The sequence below is a fragment of the Adiantum capillus-veneris genome, chromosome 27, assembly GCF_014529385.1.
Source record: "Adiantum capillus-veneris isolate H3 chromosome 27, ASM1452938v2, whole genome shotgun sequence".
NCBI lineage: Eukaryota > Viridiplantae > Streptophyta > Polypodiopsida > Polypodiales > Pteridaceae > Adiantum > Adiantum capillus-veneris.
In genome coordinates, this window is record NC_140957.1 from 16,622,033 (window position 1) to 16,644,722 (window position 22,690).

At 45.9% G+C, this 22,690-nt stretch overlaps 1 protein-coding gene across 3 annotated transcripts in view; it reads left to right on the top strand.

The window, feature by feature from the left end:
• LOC147421563 (putative phospholipid-transporting ATPase 4) overlaps positions 1 to 22,690 on the top strand; it is an 87,685-nt gene that overhangs the window by 31,767 nt on the left and 33,228 nt on the right. For all 3 annotated transcript variants that reach the window (XM_086503791.1, XM_086503792.1, XM_086503790.1), the window contains exons 4-7: positions 8,391 to 8,667; positions 8,747 to 8,835; positions 8,916 to 9,024; positions 9,101 to 9,310. In XM_086503791.1, coding sequence (XP_086359917.1) covers positions 8,391 to 8,667; positions 8,747 to 8,835; positions 8,916 to 9,024; positions 9,101 to 9,310 — 685 coding nt within the window. The remainder of the gene's footprint in view (positions 1 to 8,390; positions 8,668 to 8,746; positions 8,836 to 8,915; positions 9,025 to 9,100; positions 9,311 to 22,690) is intronic.

Sequence of the window (22,690 nt, forward strand, 5' to 3'; positions counted from 1 at the left end):
CCATGCCAAGCTTGCACACCTCGTGCACAGACGTAAGATGAAATCCCAGCTTTGGAGCATAAAGTACCTTGGAGGTATGCATAACTCCTTTGTTGTTGGGAATGAGCTCCATATATCCCTCGCTATGAATAGGAATTTCAGATTTGTTGCCAATCAAGATAGTACCACATGTCGTCGCATGGACAAAAGATCCTTCGAAGGTGTCATGTGCCGTGAGGCACCACTATCTAGAATCCAATCACGAACATCTCGACCTGCAAGAGTCAACTCAACCTCCGATATCCCTGGAGAGTCCTTTGAGAATGAACAAAGGCGGGTGACTGTATCACTGCCGTCAGAGAAGTCAAAGCATCATCTCCAACTCGCTTTGGACACTTCCTCCAATAATGTCCCGCAATTGTTTTGCAATGCCGTTTCGCCTTCAAGGCTTCCCGCTCGACATCGCTCTTCTTGTCTTTGGTGGTGTTGCTTTTCTTCAAACCCTTCTACTTCTTGTTGTTGGAAGAACCGGTTAAGGCTTCAGAGCCTGACTTCTTCCCCCCATTGAACGGCTCCTGGTCCAATACCATTGGAACAATCTTGTCCCGAGAGATAGTATTCAGTCGGCCACTCGTAATCAATGAAGATTAAAAGTTGGTGTACCGAGGAGGAAATTGGGCCAAAATCTGGATGGCCATGTCCTCTGAAAATTGATAAGCTTTCCCATATGAAGGATCTCTTGTTGAAGCTCCTACATCTTGTTGATGTGATCCCGCATGAAAGAGTTCTTCGCATCCAAGGTCCTCAACTGCACCTCGAGGGCTATCCGTTTCATTGGAGAAACTCGATCATAAAATGAAGAAAGCAGATCCCAAATCAACTTTGCATCTTTCATCAATCGTATGTGGCTAATAATTGATGGTGTACTGTTGAGGATAATGAAAAACCGGATTCGAGCATTGACACGCTCCCATAACTTTGCTCTCGTAGGCTCCTTTGGCTTTTGAAAGTTGCTTGAGATAAAACCACTAAGCTCATAAGAGTCGACGCCATCATGGTAGCTGTCCAAATGGCATAGTTGTCTCCATTCAATTGCCGATACGAGGGAAAAGTAGGGAGGATAGGTATCTTGATTGGTTGATCGGATCGCCTCGTCGTCAAGCTCCTAGCGCGTACCGCCCACCGAACGGGCACAATAACTCACCACAGGCGATGCCATACCAAAAAGGGTGTGCACACGCCTTGAAGAGGGAGCGCTAGCAAGAGAGAGGGTGATCGCAAGTGAAAAACGCCAGGGAGATAGAGATCGATTGTGGAGAGAGAATGCTAGAGAGAGAGAGTGTTGTCGCACACATCGGAATGCTAGAGAGAGAAAAATGCTAGAGAGAGAGGGTGTAGCCCAAAACGCTGAGCTCTGCTCAACATGCCAAAAGTACAAGGGGAAGGGTTGCACATATAGGCAAATCCCAGATTTTGCCATACCTATTGCAAAACCCCACGATCCTGATAAATGGCAAATAAATGCTAATAAATATGTAGACTCACTGAAAGTGACGTGACACACATATTTAGTAGCAGAACTGTGGAAGACTTGAGACTCTGACACTGGGAAACCCTAGGAATGGGGGTCCCGCATCATGCCAGCCTACCGGGTGAGCAACACCATGGAGTGTGTCGCGGAGAATAGGTACGTCTACCTCAGATATGGCCGGGCACAGCCACAAAACAACCCTCACTCCCTAATCTGTTCCTGGGAGATATTGGAGCTACTACCGAACAGGAAACTGAACTCTAATAAGTACCACTCGCCGGGATACTGTAGATGAGCTAACGGTGGAGCTTCAAAAGCCCCTAATTGTCAATCCCCACTGAATGTCTTCTGGATCCAACAACCAATGGCCTCCATGTGAGGCAAGTACTCTTATTTTCTGAAAAGTGCACTTCGAGACCACAATTGCCTCACATTGGACGGGAGAAAGCCAACCCTCCTTGTGCACCTTGAAGAAAAAGCACTCTTCCTCCTCAATGAAGGCTCTGAGTACAATCAAAATCTCCAGCTGTGTTAAAGCACCCATCCAAACTGGGTTCTGCAACTCAAAAGCCACATGCCAGTCAGCCTAAAAGCGTTTACGGATAATCTGTTAATGAGACTCAATTGATCTGACTGCACATCCTTAGGCTTTCTATAAAATTGCATCCACCATGGGCCCTCGAGCTACGTGTGATGGAGTACTCAGCATATGCGCATGCTCGAGGCAAAGTAGGGGCTCAAGCTTGAAGGCTGTTGAAGCCGCTTCTCCAAGCAAGCTGGTCTACTTTGACTCAGGCATGTATGCAATATCCCCAAGGCCCCGGGTAGACTCAAGGTGAATCTATCCTCCTAGTGATGACTCGGTCCAAACTCTTGTGCACGTCTGTGAAGATTCGACGAGTCTGTGGGCGCCGGCCACTTGCTAAGGAAACTTGAGCCTGAATCATGGTGAGAAGGAGCTCCTTCCAAGGCTCTAGGCCAGGCAGGAGCCTACAAATAATGAGCTTCTCAGTAGGGCTCTAATCTATGAGGCTGGGTCAATGAGCCCAAGTCCACCCTTAGGGGTAGATAGAGTGATGACCTACATTCGGTCTATGCACGAATTCGAGAAGATCCAGTAGGAGGTAATGTACGACACCAAAAATTAAGGTAGACGATCCGACCACTTCGCACAAGCTTTCACAAAGCTGTCCAAACCTGGCGAGGGCTGAAAACGCAGGTTTAAAACCTGATTTTGGCAGCATAACGGTGCAAAAACCCCTGTAGGTCAAAAGCACCTGTCTAGGACGGATTCCCTCGCTATCTGGAAGCTTTCTGGTGAGCTGTCACAGAATTTCAGCGGGCTGTAATTCCCTGTTTTTCACTGCCGGGTGCCCAAAAGCCTGTACACGCATCCCAAGGCTCTCACGAGGCTCCCCCGGTGTTCCCTTGCAGTTTAGGTGCAAAACCCTAAACCTGCAGAAAAACACAGCAGGCTGTAATTCGCTGTTTCGGATCGTTTTTAGCGGAGCGAACACGCCTACGCGTGTCTCAAGGGCTGCCGCACGCAATGGGACAGTTCCCCTGTGAATTGGACGAGTTTTCACGCGAGAAAACTCTCCGAACTCGCAATCTTTCGCGATGGAACTGTGCGTACCTGTGGGGGATTAGCAATTAGCTAATCCGGTTCCTGTTCAGAAGGCTCTTGCCTTGGCAAACGCGCATAAACCGCCAGAACTGTACATGTTCATCTGAGTAGCCCAACTAGTGGGGCATCACCATATGTGCCAAAGGGGAGAGAGATGCACGAGAGCAAGTCATCGCGCTACATGAGACAGAGGAGAAGGCAAGCTTTCCATTAAAGCTGTAGACCTACACCCACTACTCACACACACACTGTAGCTCACTTATGATAAAAAATCAGCCTCCTCTCTCAAATTGGGCGCCCCCTCTTCAGCTGGAAGTAGCAAACTCCCCAGAAGCTACCTTGTCTCCAGTTTGCCCCTTTTGAGTTAATTCTCTAGTTCCCACTGACTTATAAAGTTGTAAGTGACTTTCCGAGTGGCCCAGATTTCACTTGGCGCGCACAGGCTTCCATACTCATCAGAATTCAATGCTAACTGGCCTGACCAGTCCCAAACTGACCGACCCAGACTCCCGCTGTGAGAAACCTATTCGGCCGCAGCAGTTTCACACTAGCCATGCAATGTCCACTTGCACCTTTTCAAGGGTTCCGGGGAAAACAAGTAAAAATAAAAATAAATAAAAATATCTAGTACTTATTTAGGAAGGCAACAGGAAAAATACACCTCCTGGTGACACACCCCACCCTTGAAATACTGCAAGCGACCTCGCTTGCATGCCAATAATACATGCGGTATCTATTGATATCACACATATTCTATGATGGGAATCCAAGATATACATGCTTCCGGAAATGTAGCGTTGGACGATTAAACAATCCCACCAACCTGGCTACGACACATATATCAAGCATAGAAGCCTTCTAGTGTACTCTGAAGCACAAACTTCTCTAGCTAAATTCTGTATGGAAAGAGTAGATATAATTGCTTAACTACTCTCTTGAGCATCATGAACCATGCTCTTGCCTTGCTCCAAAAAGTCTACATCAAGTCACTGTGGGTTCCATTTGAAAGGCTTCAAGATACAATTGCAATAGCTGAGGTGAATGAAGCAATTCAGACTCTTCCATCCATTTGGCATCCAACGATGGATAGTTCTTGAACTTCACCAAATAGCGTCTTGCAACCTTTCCTCTAACCTTTCTTTCTTTATGTGCCAATATTTGTTCAGGAACAAGGATTTCATCCAATTCTTCCACTTCGGGTTGCTCCTCATCAAGCATATTCTCTGGCACATCACCAACAAAGGGTCTTAGAAGGCTGACATGAAAAGCATTATGTATTTTCCAGCCTTCTGGTAGCTTTAACCTGTAAGCTACATCGCTGATCTTTTCTGAAATCCAAAAAGGACCATAATATCGCATACTGAGCTTAGGAAACAAGCGTTCCTTGCCTTTCCTTTTCCTTAACCTGGCCTTTTCAAAGCGCAAAAGCACCCAATCACCAAGTGAAAATACAAGTTCACAACGGTGACGATCAGCAGCTTTCTTTTGCTTAGCCTGAGTCTTCTCAAGAGCAATCTTTATCTTCCTGTATGTTTCATCCATATCTTGCACATACTTGTCTGCCTCAAAAATCTTGTCCTTAGTCTGCAAAATGGGCGGGACTTTCTTCCCTCCTTCCACTATCTCAAATGGTGCCTTACCTGTTGACGTATGCATAGTGTTATTGTAAGCATATTCAACCAATGGAAGATGGTGTTCCCAAGTTGCCTTGTGCTCTGACACATAACATTTGAGCAGGTCCAGAACAGTAGAATTTGCCTCTTCTGACTGCCCATCAGTTTGCGGATGAAATGAAGAAGAGAACTTTAGCGTAGTGCCAATGTTCTCAGACAATGCCTTCCAGAAAAGACTCGTCATACGTGGATCCCTATCACTGACAATTGACTGAGGCATGCCATGATATTTAAAGATATTGCTCATGAATATCTTGACCATGTGTTCTGGCTTTATCTTCTTCCTAACAGGAATGAAATGGGCCTGCTTACTGAACCTACAAATGATAGTCCAAATCCCATCATTGCTTGTTTGCGTTTTTGGAAGATCAAAGATAAAGTCCATTGCTATGCTTTCCCATGGCCTATCTGGGATCGGCAATGGCTGCAACAATCTTGGTTGCTTTTGTCTGTCAAATTTGACTTTTTGGCATACTAAGCATGATCTTACAAATGTGTCAACATCTTGACGCAAAGCTGGCCAATAGAAGAATGCCTCAACCCCTTTCACTGTCGCATCAATTCCACGATGCCCAGCATAAGGTGGAGCATGACTTTCCATTAAAATCTTTGGCCGTAACTGTTTGGTAACGCATAACTTTCCATGCATCATGAGAAAGTCATTCTTAAGCATATAGTGCTCATGATGTTGCCCATCAACAAGCTGGTCATAGATCCTTGCAAAATCTGAATCTTCAGCATATTGTGTCTTCATTTCGTCTAGTTCACAATGGTACGGAATTGACAGTGCTGAAATTTGGGGCTTTCGTGACAATGCATCAGCCACCACGTTCTTTTTCCCTTGCACATGCACAATCTGAAAATGGAACATTGACAAGATGTTTGCCCGTCGCATGTGCTTCTCAGACAACTTCGTCTGTGTAAGAAAGTATCGCAAGGTTTGATGATCCGTTTGGACAACAAAATCAGCCCCTAGCAGATGGTGTTTCCAACTAGTGAGAGCATGAATTACTGCCAGCAATTCTTTCTCATAGACTTGCAAGTTTCTTTCAGTCTTCAAAAGGATTCTGCTCTCATATGCGACTACTCGGCCATTCTGCATTAGAACTGCACCAAGACTATGGCCACATGCATCACACTGAACCACAAAAGGTTTTGAAAGATCTGGCAAAATGATTACCGGATCTGAAGTCAGGTTCTCTTTCAAGTGTTTGAACGCTAAAATTTCCTAGGCTGTCCACTTGAAAGTAACTCCTTTTCCTTGTAGTGCATGGAGTGGAGAAGCAATCTTAGCAAAATTTCGGATGAACCTCGTGTAGTAGGAACATAAGCCTAGAAAGCTTCGAATGTCATGTACGGACTTCAAGTTTGGCCATGACCTAATTGCTTCCACTTTAGCGGGATCCATGCGTACCCCATCCTTTGAAACAATGTGCCCAAGGAAGTGAATTTCTTGCAAAAAGAATTCACTCTTCTTCGCATTAATGAGTAGCCTGTTCTTACGTAACTCATTGAAAACTGCAGTCAAGTGATCCCTATGCTCCTCTTCAGACTTCGAATAGACAATCATGTCGTCAAAGAAGGTACCCACGAAGTTTCTATGTGGTCTACAAATTATGTCCATCATTCTATTAAACGTGGCAGGAGCATTTGTGAGACCAAATGGCATAACAAGAAACTCATAGAGACCAAATGTAGTCCTGAACGCAGTCTTATGGACCTTGGTTAAACAATGTGGTCCACCATTGAAGCCCATTCCCTTTCAAGAAAGTGGCAGCCTTGCGTATCTTTGAAGATTCCGTGAAGTTTCCTCCAGCATAAGCTGCATCGAACTGCTGTATGAAGGTCAAAGCCTTCAATTGGTCCTTAGTTCCTCTGAAAGTTTCAAACTTCACTCCCTGCCCACCTTCCTTGTAATCCTTAAGCTGACTCAAAGGAGCCACATTATCATAAACAGGTTCCTGTAACAGTGGTGCTCCATGAGTGTTCATTCCAGCACTCGCGCCAGCTGTTTTCCCTGTCATATCTGCATTTTGTACGTATGGCTGCAAAAAACCAGCCATACCAAATTGTGTTCCAGGCACTCGAAACTGGCCATAGGCACCCTGAAAACCTGGTTGGACACCCATGTTCGCGTACATAGGGTTACCCATGCTTGTTTGCATTGTCCCGAACACATTCCCTGGCATGTAACCTGTGGAAGGTCCAGCCATAGCTTGAAACACTGAACCACCTCCAAAATAACCAGGATAAGTATTAGGTAATGGAAGGGTCTGACGCATAGCGTGTTCATTACTCCCTTGACCATTCACAAACGGTTCCTGTCCAGCTAAAGCAAGTTGCTTTGGATCATTGGACACCGCTAGTTGCTCAACCACATGGGCTTTCCCTCGAACATCATGAGTCCTCTGCGCATTGGAAATCTCCTTTTCCTGCAACGGCTCAGTCGTGCCCTGCGTAGGAGGCTGAAAACCCTGTGTCGGAGCCTATAAGAACTCCTGCATCCTTGGGTTGTTAGCCAACTGTTGAAACATGTCCATGTAGCAACGCAGTTGAGTTCTAAACAGCCTGTCCTCTTCTTGAAGAGTTGAAGGAACTTTCTCCGTGCCATGTGAGGAAGATCCCTCTTCAGGTACTTGGTCTCTCTTCTCTGCCATAACGACAAGCTCTGTGTTGCTTTCACCCACAACAATCCACGCTGCACTTTTTGAAGAAAAAGTGACTATCCCGTCGATGGAACCATATAACCTGCCTGTACAACGTAGAGGGCGGTACTATTTCAATTACCTGTTAACTTTACACAGAGCACTGAGAAGGAAAGAGAACACAGTTGCGTCCAGCGACTAGAATGTCACTGCGCACACGAGACCAACACCCTGGAGGCCCCAAAGACTGGCGCCCCTTTCGGTATTTCTTTATTCAAATTAAGGTAGATGATCCGACCACTTCGCACAAGCTTTCACAAAGCTGTCCAAACCTGGCGAGGGCTGAAAACGCAGGTTTTCGACCTGATTTTGGCAGCATAACGGCGCAAAAACCCCTGTAGGTCAAAAGCACAGTAAAAAGCAAGTTCTCTTTTTCTCTTTCTTTCTCCCAAATCAAAGAGAAAAGCTGAGATTAGCGTCGCTCAAAATTTTTTTATTCTTTAAAAAAAAAAGAAAAAAAATTCTGCCTCCGCGATTTCCGGAAATTAGGGTTTTTGGCAGAAATTAGGGTTTGCAGGAATTTTAGGGTTTCTGCTATCTGCCACGTCATCACTTTGTGACAATTTGAGCGATGGTTGTATGAGATCTGCCTGTTTCTCCATGGCACCTGCCTATGGATGCTGGTCACTCACTCAGCTTTGTCCAAAGGCTTATCAGTTAATCGCCTAGGGCATATGGACACTATGCTGAAGGTTACTACCACTATGGTGTGGTTATCAAAGTTTTAGGAGACTTAATATTTAAATCGGGGTTTTCTGTTTTTATTATCAAGTTGTTGTTCACAAGCTGTCTGGGTTCTGCACAAGTCATTTCTGTCCTTCTTGGATCTTAAATGGACGCAAAAATCCATTTTATGTTTTTCATCTGCATGGCAGTATAATATTTGAAAGACTAGGCAAAGAAGGAAGGAAATATGAAGAAGCTACAAGGGAACACCTTTCTTATTATGCTGATGCTGGACTGAGAACCCTGGCTATTGCATACAAAAGACTTGATGAGTCACAGTATGAGGAGTGGAATGCAGAGTTTACAAAAGCAAAGACGTACGTAGGCTCAGACAGAGATACAAAGCTAGATGAAGCATCTGAGCTGATAGAAAAGGACCTAGTACTTCTTGGGGCCACTGCCGTGGAGGATAAACTGCAGAAAGGGGTATGTGATTACGTCAAATTGAGGGCATGGTTACGATGGCTGTGGCATGACTGGAGTTTTTTTTTTTTTTTTGAAACAGGTGCCACAGTGTATAGACAAGCTTGCTCAAGCAGGTATCAAAATTTGGGTCTTGACGGGAGACAAACTGGAAACAGCTATTAATATAGGGTTCGTATTCATTTCTCAAGGTTCAAAAAGGTTGCATCCGTTATCTACTTAATGCTGATTAGCTACATTTGGATTCACAGCTTTGCATGCAGCCTACTGCGGCAAGATATGATCCAGATGATAATTTCTTTGGACAATGATGAGGTGAAAAAAGCCGAGGCTTCTGGAAACAAGGATCTAATTAGCAAGGTAGCATGTTTTCTGAAGCCTCTGTCTGTCTTTGGGGTGGAGATTCTCTTTGACTCTGTTGTTTGTGCTTGTGAAGATATCTCTTGAAAACACAAACCAACAAATCAGTGCATGCAAGCAACAGCTTGAGAATGAAGATGATAGTGAAGCATCATTTGCATTGATTATTGATGGGAAAGCTTTGAATTATGCTTTGGGCAAGGCTATGGAAGGGGATTTAATGGAATTAGCTGTCAAATGTGCCTCAGTCATTTGCTGCCGCGTTTCTCCCAAACAAAAGGCAGTGGTAAGAAGTTGTTATTTCTCATTTCTCTGTTGTCATGTTTAGCGGGCAAGATGGTTTAGCTTGGCGAGCTAAATTTTTTCTAACGGCCAAGCTCTCTTTCATTCCTTGATATATATAGGCTCATTGTGCTCACTCTTCCCTGACATTGACCACTTTGACAGCTGTCTGGACTGAGCTGTTGCATATCCTTCGCCAGTGGGATACTTCAACGGGCTTGTCCGGGGCAGCAGAGAAGCATAGATACTCTTTCCTCAGGACATGGGCGAGATCTTCAGTTCGTTTCTGTCTGGACCATGGACACATCACATGGCACTATGCACCTCCCCAGTGGCTCATTTATTCTTCATACATGCTATCTTGATGTACACACCACACTCACTTTGTACTCTCCGTCTTGTACATCCTCTTGGGTGATAGGCCTCTAAGCATCCCCTTCGGTCTTTTTGCACACAGTTCCAGCCACTTATTGTGCCAAAAAGAAAAACAAAAGAAAAGAAAAGAGAGAACCGTAGTGGATGTGACCTGCATTGTTTGCTGCCTCTGCGCGTGCTACCCCCACCCTGCTGTTTCTTTGCACTCCTCCTGTGCCATCGTGGCATTGATAGCCTGCGGAGCCTGCGGCTGCCATCGTGTCTGCTGTGCCCGTACTGTCTCAGTTTTGTGCTACCATCGGGCCTGCTCTGCTTCACCTGCATGCAATTCAGTACCTGCAGGCTGCGAGTGCATCACCCCTGCAGTATACACATTGAGCACCCCCCATAGTTTACACACTGAACTGCATTGACACTAACACATCAGCTTGCTGCTGTGCTATAGGCATCAACTTCTGTTGCCCGCCTGCTTTGTTTGTTGCAAGCAGGGCTTCTAACTCTCCGATAGTTTCCCTTTGTTTCCCTTTTGGAGATTGTCAAGTTCCCTTGCACGCGTGCCAGAGAGAGAGAGAGAAATGAAATGAAATGAAATGCTATATTAACGTCTTCAAAAGGCCAAAATGACCTATGAGACTAGAGCGTTACAATGTGGTGAATCTGATACAAAGTCAGAGTAACAAAATGAAATGACAAAATGATGAAATAATAAAATAAAAGTACTATGGGATCCTAAACTGGTAGGCTTGAACTAAACAGCTAGCTGGGGGTAGCTAAATCAAAAGTCACAAGAGATCCAACATCGGTTGCTGGCGGATCTCATCAATCTCCTCCATGGACAACAGTCTGACCGGGCGTCATGCATGTCGGGCCAAAGTGATCCGAATCCTCTGAAGTAGCCTCCGTCGATGCTGTGTAGTCCTCCACAGTCGTCGGCGTCTCGATCTCCCTAGCTCAGTCGCTCGATCGATTAGTGTACCTCTGGTGTGAGGTGACAAGCTGCTGTGGTAGTAGCTCCTCTGGGTGTCCAGTGTCTGCTATAAAGAAGTCTGTGATGTGTCTCTGAGACTGGCTAGCCTCTCCTCTCATCAGGCTCTCTCTGTCTGTCACTAGTGTGTGACTACTATCTATCATTTTTGTTGATTTCTTTCTTATTATTTATTTACTTTCACTTTTTGGAAACACCCCTCGGGAAATCTAACTGCCCTGCATTGCATAGCTAGTGTGGAACTGTTCAGAGGGAGTCCAGGCCTGAGGGCAAGAGAGCACTAAGGTTGGACAAGGACTATGGTTAGCCAAAGTGGGGTCATTGACTAGTCAAAGTGGAATCCTTTGCTACAGAGGCTACATTTCAGTTCCGGGTGTAGCTGCAGTGTACATAGGGGGTCAGATGACCTAGAAAGATACAATGGCAGCATCTCCTAAAATTTAGGGAACTGCTATTTTGGGACCTGAAAATGTATTCGCCTCATTACCTCGGGTATGACTAGGGGAACATTTTACAACTCTGCCGCGAAGTCAACTGGGCAACCTGTCAGGAGATTTTTAGGCGGCAACCCCGAAACGGAAAATGGCTTGTAAATGTGCCAAGTGGCACATTCCTCTGCAGTTTCCTCATGCAAGAGAAGTGGACGCTGATTTTAGAGAGAAGGCTCATTTTCATGCTGTCACAGGTTGAGAGCTTCAATGGAGTGCTTCCTTTCCCTCTTATGTACAGTGCGGTGCCAGGAGTGATGCCCTGCACGCTACGCACTGCTCTCTCTCTCCCCTATGGCAGTATGTTACGCCCCACTAGTGGGCTTTTCATTTGACCAATGTACAGTTACGTGGGTTCATGCGCGATTTGCCGAGGCAAGAGCCTCTTGCACAGGTACTGGATTAGCTAGTGGCTAATCCCCCGCAGGTAAAGGTGAATTCGGAGAGGTTTCACGTCAGAAATCTCGTCCGATTCAAAGGGTAAGTAGCCCTATAGGTGCGGGAGCTTGAGGGCTTGCTACGGATGCGACCGGCACGCAAAACGGAGCCCGAAACAGTGAATTACAGCTTGCTGTGTATTTTTTCAGGTTTAGGGTTTTGGCCCTAAACGGACCCTAATACCCCAAGGAGGTTCGGGGACGCGAGGGGACCGCTGTACAGGTGATCTGGCGCATTTTCGGGGCTGAAAACAAAGAATTCAGCCTGCTGCAGATTCTCGCCAGGTTTTGCAAAGTGCCCGTATGCGTCGGGAAAGTCATTCAATGCGTGGGAATATTGACTATGCAGGGTCCTAGTACAGTTATGTTGCCGAAAGCGGGCCGGAACAATTGAAATTCAGCCAAGCTTGTGCGGGGCAGCTTGTAGGGAACCACAATGTTTATTCCCTCTTTTAAACAATAAAGAAAAGGGGCGCCTAAGTTAGGGGCCAATCTGGTGTCGGTCTTCTCATACAGGTGCATTCTAACAGCCTGTATTCCTTTCCCCTTTGTTGTGTCTTGAAAGTACAGGTAAAGTGGGTGACAAATTAAATGGGTGAAAGCAAATAAGGTTGAAGTCTAAGGTCTACCGCCCTTATTGAAAGTAGAGGCCGGTTTCATGGTTCCATCGCCGGGATTAAATCACTTTTTCCCATAGAAGTGAGTCTTGGTCAGGTTGGGCTTGAAGACACAGGGGATCATAGACCTGACATAGGGAATTGCAATTATAGCTGTGACACCAGATGATGTGACTGAAGAGGTTTCCTCTTCACAAGGTCAACAGACACATGAAGTGGGTGAGTCTTCAAAACCACCATGGACGGATGATGATATATTCAGGACCCAGTTGGCTACTGTTGTGGCTATGTTCACACAAGTAATGCAGAACCCGAGGTATTTAGCCTTTCTGCAACCTTCACTTCCGTCTCAACAAGTTGGGTCACTGGATCATATTCAAAAGCCCGTTAAGGCTCGAGCATAAGTGATTCATACTGCAGAGTCAATGGAAACACCTGTACACTTGACGGAGAACATGTAGTCTCCACAACCTGTGCCTAAGGTGCAAGAACAGGTGGCTGAGATGCCAGTCTTTCAAGCTGTCCAGTTCAGCCAGCCACTTTTCAGCAGCCTATAGCTGGTTCTAATGGACAGGGAAGCAACCTACAGGCTATGCAACAAGTCTTCCCACCACCTTCAGTACACCCTGGCTATTTTGGAGGTGGATCTGTATTCCAGAGCATGGCTGGTCATGCACCTGGAAATCAATTTTACACGCCAAGAACAGTATTCGGGGGTGCTCAAACAATGATGCCTAACCCCATGTATGGTGTCACGAGTATGCTACCAGGGTTTCAAAGCACTCGGGGCCAATTTGGGATGCCACAGACAAATTTTGGTATGGCTGGAATTACAAATCAACAGCCAAATATGGTATTTCCAGGTCAACTTAATTGCGGTCAGGGAACACAGATGAACCCTAACAGTGTTCCCATGTTTCAGTCACTTCCATATGACAACTTAACGCCGCTGGATAGGCCAACTCCGTACAAAGAAGGTGGCAAAGGTGTGACATTCACGACCTTTACAGGGTTTGATGACAAGAAGAAGGCTCTCTCATTTCTCCAGCAATTTGACAAGGCCTATGCAGGGGGAAACTTTACAGAGGCTTCAAAGGTCCGCAAGGTAGCCACTTTCTTGACAGGGAATGCGGGACAATGGTGGACAACTTATTGCTTCAAGGGCAAGTTCCGTCCACATGGATTTACTTCAAGCAGATTTTTGCAGCACCATGGTTATCCGATGACTTTGAAGCAGATGTCATGACAGAATGGCACCAGCTTTATGCTGCTACTTGCAAGAATCTGGATGACTACAATCGGAAGTTTTGGAAAGCTCTACTTCCAGTAACTTCCTATAGGTTTGTGCCATTGACAGAACAGATTGAAAAATATTGTTGTGGCCTACCCAAAGGATTGAGAAAGTACTGCACAAAGACCAAAGTCACTACTTTGACGCAGCTCATCGAGGTAGCAAACACTGGCAATGGTTTGCTTAAGGGAGAAGATTGTGAATTTAATACTGGCGTCAAGGAAGGACCAGCCAAGAAAAATTCAGCGAAGAAGCACGTTCCCAATGAGGTTCCTAAAGGGACTCAGGAGCCAGCCAACGCAGGGAAAGGCAAAGCTACGGCTGAATCAGAAAAGGGACCAGCAAAGAAATGGAAAAGACGTTTTCCTCGCAAGTCGGAAGAGCAAAAGGTCCTGAGGTCAGAGAACAAATGCTTTATTTGTGAGCAGCCTGGCCACATTGCTTACAATTGTCCTCAAAAGAAAAGGCCAGCTGATTCTGAAGACAAGGAAGACAAGAAAGGAAAGAAGTCCATGGCTGGTCTAGTGCCAGATATGGTGGGCGACAAGCCAAATTCAGATGCAAGTGAGCTTTGCAGAGCATGGGGAAAGGTCAGGGATCAAACAATCCTTATCTTCTTTGATCCAGGTGCCAAAGCCAACTTCATTTCCCCAGAATTGGCTTCAAAGTTGGGAATCAGACCAGAAGAGATGGGGTATATAGCAGAGGCAGGTTTGGCATGTCCTAGCCATACAGAGGGTGTGACACCCATCATCGGAAAGTTGCGCCTACATATCCAGTCCTCTGTAGATGCTGAAGAATTTTACATCATGCCACTGGACGGATGTGATGTGTTGTTAGGTATTCCTTGGTTATTTCGTGTACAGGGAATCATGGATGCCTACAACAAAAAGATCACTGTACAGAGCAGGGGAAAGACTCACATTCTGGATGTAAAGCTTAAAGGGGAGTCTATTCCCACTGTATTAGCTTCTGCTATTACTTCTGTAATGAAAAAGCGTCTTTCTGCGTACTTGGTTTTTGCACATGAAGTGTCAAATTGTGATGAATCAAATTTATCTGTGCTAGATAAAGAAAGGTCAATGTTTTTACAACAGTATAGTGACTGTTTTTCCGATTCAATACTGTCTCAATTATCGCCAGAGAGACCCGAGGACCATGCGATAGATTTGGTGCCAGGCAGTAGCCCACCAAATAAGCCTCCGTACAGGGTTAGTGCGGCTCAGCAGAAAGAGATAATGAGCTAAGTACAGGAGCTGTTAGAAAAGGGGCTGATTTAGCCCAGTTCATCCCCATTCTGTTCTCCAGTGTTGTTGGTGCAGAAAAAGGATAGCTCATGGCGTATGTGCATCGACTACCGTGCACTGAACAAGAATACCATCAAGAATAGGTTCCTTATACCTAGAATTGATGATATTTTGGACAAATTAGAAAGAGCAGCTAAGTTTAGCAGGATAGATCTAAATAGTGGGTACCATCAGATCCGCATTAGATCAGAGGATGTGCACAAGACTGCTTTTAGAACGACGTTTGGCCTTTACGAATTTTTAGTGATGCCCTTTGGTCTCACAAATGCTCCTGCTACGTTCAATAGGATGATGGACATAATTTTCCGTCCACACCAGCAGTTTGTTGGTACATTCTTTGATGACATGATAGTCTACTCAAAGAATGAAGAGGAGCATAGGCATCACTTGGCCATTGTGTTCAAAGAGCTACGTAGTCATAAGTTGCTCATCAATGCAAAGAAAAGTGAATTTTTTCTGGAAGAGATTCACTTTCTGGGACACATTGTCTCAAAGGATGGTGTCAGAATGGATCCTGCAAAAGTTGAAGCGATCAAGTCATGGCCAGATTTGAAGACGGTGCACGATGTCCGAAGTTTCTTGGGACTATGCTCCTATTTCAGAAGGTTTATCCAAAATTTCGCTGAGATTGCTTCACCTTTACATACTCTTCAAAAGAAGGCAGTCACCTTTGGATGGACACAGAAAGAGATTTCAGCTTTTAATCTCTTAAAGGAAAAGATGACTTCAGATCCAGTCATTGTGTTGCCAGATCTTAGGAAGTCATTTGTGGTCCAGTGCGACGCCTACGGTAGTAGCATTGGTGCAGTGCTAATGCAAGATGGCAGGGTAGTAGCCTATGAGAGTAGAATCTTGCAAGGGCCAGAAAAGACCATGCAAGTCTATGAAAAAGAACTGCAGGCCGTGATTCATGGGCTATTAAGTTGGAAACACTACCTGCTAGGTGCAGACTTTGTTGTCCAAACGGACCATCAGATCTTGCGATACTTCTTGACACAGGCAAAGTTATCTGAGAAGCATATGCGATGGGCAGATATCTTGTCTATGTTCCACTTTCAGATTGTGCATGTGGAAGGCAAGAAGAATGTTGTGGCTGATGCCTTGTCAAGGAAGCCACAAATTTCAGCTGTGTCAATTCCTTATCATCATGAACTTGATCATATAAGGGAACAGTATGCAAATGATGAAGATTTTGCAAGGGTCTTCGAGCAGCTAATGGATGGACAACGTCATGAACACTATCTTCTCAAAGATGGGTTCATGATGATGCATGGCAGATTGTGTCACAAAGGCATTGCGACGCAAAGTTATGGAAGAGAGTCATGTCCCACCGTATGCAGGGCATCGTGGTATCGATGCTACAGTTAAAGTGGTTGAGACATTCTTCTACTTGCCTACATTGAGAAGAGATGTGGATGCCTTTGTGCGAGAATGCCTAATTTGCCAGAAGGTCAAGTTTGACAGGCAAAAGGCACCATGGTTATTGCAACCACTACCTATTCCAGATAAACCATGGGAAAGTATTGCTATGGATTTTATCTTTGATCTTTCGAGAACGTAGACAGGAAACGATGGTATTTGGACCATCATTTGCAGATTCAGCAAGCAGGCTCATTTTATTCCTGTCAGGAAGAAGATAAAGCCAGATCAGATGGCACGCTTGTTTATGAGCAATATTTTCAAGTATCATGGCATGCCACAGTCGATTGTTAGCGACCGTGATCCACGCATGACAAGTTTGTTCTGGAGAGGCTTGTTTGAGAATATGGGCACCACGCTCAAATTCTCTTTGTCATTTCATTCTCAAACAGATGGGCAGTCAGAAGAGGCAAATTCTACTGTCCTAGATCTGCTAAAGTGCTACGTGTCAGAGCATAAAGGGAAGTGGGAGCAGTATTTGCCATTGGTGGAGTATGCATACAATAATACAATGCATTCATCAACAGGCAAGGCACCTTTTGAGATAGTTGAAGGTGGCAAGAAAGTTCCTCCCATACTGCATACAAAGGACAAGATATTTGAAGCAGATAAGTATGTTCAGGACATGGATGAAATGTACAAGAAGGTCAAAGTGGCCTTGGAAAAGACTCATGCAAAGCAAAAGAAAGCGGTTGATCGTCATCGTCGTGAAGTGGTATTTTCACTTGGTGATTGGGTGCTTCTACGCTTAGAAAAGGCAAGGTTAAAGAAGATGAAGGGCAAGGAAAGACTGTTTCCAAAGCTCAGCATGCGTTACTATGGGCCTTTTCAAGTATGCGACATAATCAATGATGTTGTATATAGGCTGAAATTGCCTGAGAGTTGGAAGATTCACAATGCGTTTCATGTGAGTCTTCTCAGACCCTATGTGGGTGATGTGCCAGAGGATATGCCAGCTGAAGATCAGCCGGAAGTCGAGGAACTTGACGAGATCTTGGTCCCGGAACAGATTTTGGCACATAAAGAAAGAAAAGTGAAAGGCAAGGTTGCTAGGCGTTACTTGGTGAAGTTCAGAAACTATCCACCAATGGATGCTAAGTGGATGGAAGAAGGTGAACTTGCAGAGTCACCAAGTGTGTTATCACGTTACCTTGAAGCCTTCGATTTGCAACCTACCTTGACCCCTTGATTGTTAGTGTGACAATGGCTTCTGAAACAAATGATGTACATGGTATTTAAAGTGAGCTCAAATCAAATACATGTTACATGAATGTTAGAGCTGTACATATTGTCAATTTGGCAATTGCTCTTATGGAAAGTCCAAAACTTTGGTTAGTGCTATAGAAGTGAGTATTTCTTGTCAGTTTGTCAAGGATACAATAATTGCTTCTATTAAAGGATACATGTGTAACTGCATTTTAAACTGTCGGTTTGCGTATGCTCGAAAGTGTTACTGGATCCAACGTGTACTAAAATACAGTGGAAAAATGTGAAGCTACCATTTTGTCATTGGAAAGTTAATGACTCAAAGCAATGGCACAGTGCGAAGCTACCACTATGTCATTGGGACAGGATTTACACGCAGGCAATACATGTGTCGACAAGGTGTTGAATACACCAGGGTTGACAATGAGCATGTATGTGTCGTACATGTGTCGACAGGTGTTGAATACATCAGTGTTGATTGTGAGCATGTACGACATAGATGCAAACGAGGACGTTTGAGATTTCAAGAGGGGGCTATGTCACCAGCGTGTGACTACTATCTATCCTTTTTGTTGATTTCTTTCTCATTATTTATTTACTTTCACTTTTTGGAAACACCCCTCGGGAAATCTAACTGCCCTGCATTGCATAGCTAGTGTGGAACTGTTCAGAGGGAGTCCAGGCCTGAGGGCAAGAGAGCACTATGGTTGGACAAGGACTATGGTTAGCCAAAGTGGAGTCATTGACTAGCCAAAGTGGAATCCTTTGCTACAGAGGCTACATTTCAGTTTTGGGTGTGGCTGCAGTGTACAAAGGGGGTCAGATGACCTAGAAAGATACAATGGCAGCATCTCCTAAAATTTAGGGAACTGCTATTTTGGGACCTGAAAATGTATTCGCGTCATTACCTCTGGTATGACTAGGGGAACATTTTACAACTCTGCCGCGAAGTCAACTGGGCAACCGGTCAGGAGATTTTTAGGCGGCAACCCCGAAACGGGAAATGGCTTGTAAATGTGCCAAGTGGCACATTTCACTGCAGTTTCCTCATGCAAGAGAAGGGGGTGCTGATTTTAGGGAGGAGAAGGCTCATTTTCATGCTGTCACAGGTTGAGAGCTTCAATGGAGTGCTTCCTTTCCCTCTTATGTACAGTGCGGTGCCAAGAGTGATGCCCTGCACGCTACGCACTGCTCTCTCTCTCCCCTATGGCACTATGTTATGCCCCACTAGTGGGCTTTTCATTTGACCAATGTACAGTTATGTGGGTTCATGCGCGATTTGCTGAGGCAAGAGCCTCTTGCACAGGTACTGGATTAGCTAGGGGCTAATCCCCCGCAGGTACAGGTGAATTCGGAGAGGTTTCACGTCACAAATCTCATATGATTCAAAGGGCAAGTAGCCCTACAGGTGCGGGAGCTTGAGGGCTTGCTACGGATACGACCGGCACGCAAAACGGAGCCCGAAACAGTGAATCACAGCCTGCTGTGTATTTTTGCAGGTTTAGGGTTTTGGCCCTAAACGGACCCTAATAGCCCCAGGAGGTTTGGGGACGTGAGGGGACCGTTGTACAGGTGATTTGGCGCATTTTCGGGGCTGAAAATAGAGAATTCAGCGTGCTGCAGATTCTCGCCAAGTTTTGCAAAGTGCCCGTATGCGTCGGGAAAGTCATTCAATGCGTGGGAATACTGACTGTGAAGGGTCCTAGTACAGTTATGCTGCCGAAATCGGGCCGGAATAGTTGAAATTCAGCCAAGCTTGTGCGGGGCAGCTTGTAGGGAACCACAACGTTTATTCCCTCTTTTAAACAATAAAGAAATACCGAAAGGGGCGCCTAAGTTAGGGGCCAATCTGGTGTCGGTCTTCTCATACAGGTGCATTCTAGTAGCGTGTATCCCTTTCCCCTTTGTTGTGTCTTGAAAGTACAGGTAAAGTGGGCGACAAATTAAATGGGTGAAAGCAAATAAGGTTTAAGTCTAAGGTCTACTGCCCTTTTTGAAAGTAGAGACCGGTTTCACTGTGTCTGCGCAACTCGAGCAGAAACAAAGTCAAGCATCTCTAATCCTCATACCTCATGACTCTGGAAAGTGGTCCAAAGCCCTCTCCGAACAAGTTGTGGAAGCGGCCTCGTATCTCGTAGTAGACGGGGCAGTGGCATGTGTAGTGTAACTCTGTCTCAAGCTCCATGTCACACAGGGTGCATGTCCTGGCTTTTGCTGGCACTCCGCTGTATCTCCTAGTCTCTATCCGCAGCTGGTGTGAAGATGTGCGTATCTGGCCAAATAGCACAACGTATCCCATGAGATAAGTGGGTGTCCATGTATCTGGGCCTTGTCACAAAACCGTCTGCCGTAAGCCGGAGAAGATGCTCTCTGTAGAAAGCCATCTTCGTGCCCAGCTCTTGTGCTGGCTGTACCCATGTCCTCCTGGTGTCTAGTTGAATCAGGTCCTAGCAGATGAGCCTGGTGGTCTCGGACTGTGTAAGAGTCAGAGAGGGTGCATCCAGTGAGTACTGGAAGGGGGGCAATCTGTCGATACTGAATTCATGTGCCTGGAACCATGACGTCATCTCCCCATACCAACATGCTCAGTCTCCTTGCCTGGCTAATTGTTGAGAGGACTTAAGTGCAAGGTGGGCGTATCTGTCTCTGGGAAGTTCCCACAAGTGGTGTATGAAGGAAACAGATCTGGTGAGCGCCTCAACTACTAGTGGGGGGGCAGCTAGATCTGCTCGGATAATGGCACGTGGTACTGAAGCCTTGGCTCTAATGAGCCGTGAGATCATGGAGATCAGAGGCTTCTCCATGTCCCCCCATCCATCAGTACGACCTGTTCGCCCGTGATGATCCAATGAAGGCCCCCATATCTCAGCTCCATAGAGCAATACAGAAGCCATCAAAGTGTCAAAGAGCTAGAGCTTCATCCGAGGCTCCTGAAACTGAACTTGTGAACACATCCTCTCTAGTCTCCCCAATGCCGAATGGGCTCTGGTCAATCTAGTCTGTGCTGCTCTCCTCAAAGAAAATGGTGGTCCACTAGAAACCACTCCAAGGTAAGTGTAAGCATCTGTATATTCCACTGTCTCCTGGCCATATGTGAATGGGGGCGCCGACCTCATGATCCACTGTGGGGTGGTATTAAATACCATGACCTTGGTTTTACCAAGGTTGAGAGACAAGCCACTCTCATGGGCAAACCTATGCAAAGCATTCAAGTGACGTTGCATCCCCTCTAGAGAGTCGGAGATCAATACAATATCATCAGCATATAACAATAGCGGAATCCATGTCCCTGCCAGCGGTGCACCTCTATCACCATCTCTCTCAATGTAGTCAGAAACCTCATCCACATACATACCAAATAGAGTAGGAGAGAGCGGGCATCCCTGCTTCACCCCAATAGTGGAGTGAACCGGTGTAGATAGACCCTCTGAGGTGCGTACATGCCCTACTACTGATCTGTACAGTGCCATGATCCCCCAAATGAGCTCTGTGGGTACTCCCATCTCCTGTAATCTGCGCATCAATCTAGCTCTGGGTAATGTGTCAAATGCTTTGCGGAAGTCCACAAAGCTACAATAGATCCGTCTCTCATGGGATCTGCCCTCCTCGATGATGGCCCTGAGTGTCAAGATATGGTCAAGAGTAGAAAAACCTCTCTTGAACCCTGCCTGCCCAACAACACGCATTCCCTCCCTCTTTGCCCATCTACTCAGCTACTGCTCAAGAATGGATGCGTACAACCGTGCCAATGTGTGTCCAATCATGATAGTGCGATAATTTCCAGGCTCCATAGGGTCTCCTGACTTGAAGATAGGTACGATCGTAGCTAGGCTCCAAGTATCAGTCAAGCCCTCACACATGGCACGGTTAAACATAACTGCTAGAAGCTCTGCTAGTAGATCTCTGGCATGCATGAAATGCTCAGCCACTAAGCCATCATGATCATATGCTCTCCCAGTCCTCATCCTGTCAATGGCCTTCTTCACCATCTCAGCGGTGAAAAAAGCACATGTTTGTGGGCATGGGTCGGGGGGGTCGGGAAGGGGCTGCTGCACCAGAAACTGTGTACAAGGATGATGCATACTGACCCAGGTCTCTGTAGAGGTAATGGCCCGGGCGGGGGGGGGGGGTGCTTATGAAAGAGCCTCCATGCCTCACGTGAGTCGTGACTCAAGAAGAGTTGGTATAGATCCTGCTCTAGTCGAGCCAAAAATTCCCTCTTCTTTTGCCGCACTAGGCGTTAGAAGTCAATCTGTGACTGTCTGTGTGTGATGTCCCCCAAAAGCATTTCCCTCTGAAGTCTAGCTCTAGTCTGATTGCATTCCTCATCATACCAGCTGTTTTGAGGCATGCTCCTAGACGACGTCTCTGCTCAGGTTGTGTGTGGGTATGCCTTTGCTGTTGCATCATGTAATGTGTGTGTCAGTATAGTAGTAAGCTCCTCCAGAGGTCGTCCTGGCTCCTCAGTGGATAGGCGTGTGTAAATCCCGTCTATGTATACAGAATCCGTCTCTCGTGTGAAGGTGTAGCGAGTAGGGGCTGCTACTCGTGGAATGTGTGCTACACTGAACTGGAAAGAGATGGTCAGCGACACAATAGCATGATCCACTGCCACCCCAACAAGTCTGGGCCCAACTATGAGATATAGAGATGAGGGTCGGCTGTGCCATGACATAATCTACCGTGCTGGCTCCATGTTTGTGTGGAAAGCATGTGAAGCCTCCCGCAGCGGGAAATCTCTGTAGGCCATTCAAGATGGCCAATCCATGTGCAGTCCCCATGTCTATCAAGTGCCGTCCATACTCAGTATGTTCTCCATCTTGTGATATCCTGGATAGGCCAGTCTCTGCAACATCCAGCTCTCTTATCATCTCCTTTGAAGTATCATAACATACCGTCTAATGATGGGCAGTCCTAGCATTGAAGTCCCCTAGAATGATAATGTCACCATCTCTAGAGAATTCCCATATATCATCATCCAAAATAGCGAAGGGAGACTGTTCTCTGGGTGGTGCATATACTGGCGCGTTGGGGGAAAGTAGCAAATGGCAATGTAAAGATATCTGCCAGTCTCTGCTCTCAATCTCACCCACATGTACCTAGCTTGTTCATCCCTACGAGCTGTATGTATCAATGGCTGCAACTCCTCCCTCAATAACACTACCACTCCTCTTGAGCCCCGCCCTCTGTGCTCTGATCATGTCTCCTGCCTACAAACTGTCTCCCATCTGTATCCACTAATGTGAGGCATAGACTGCC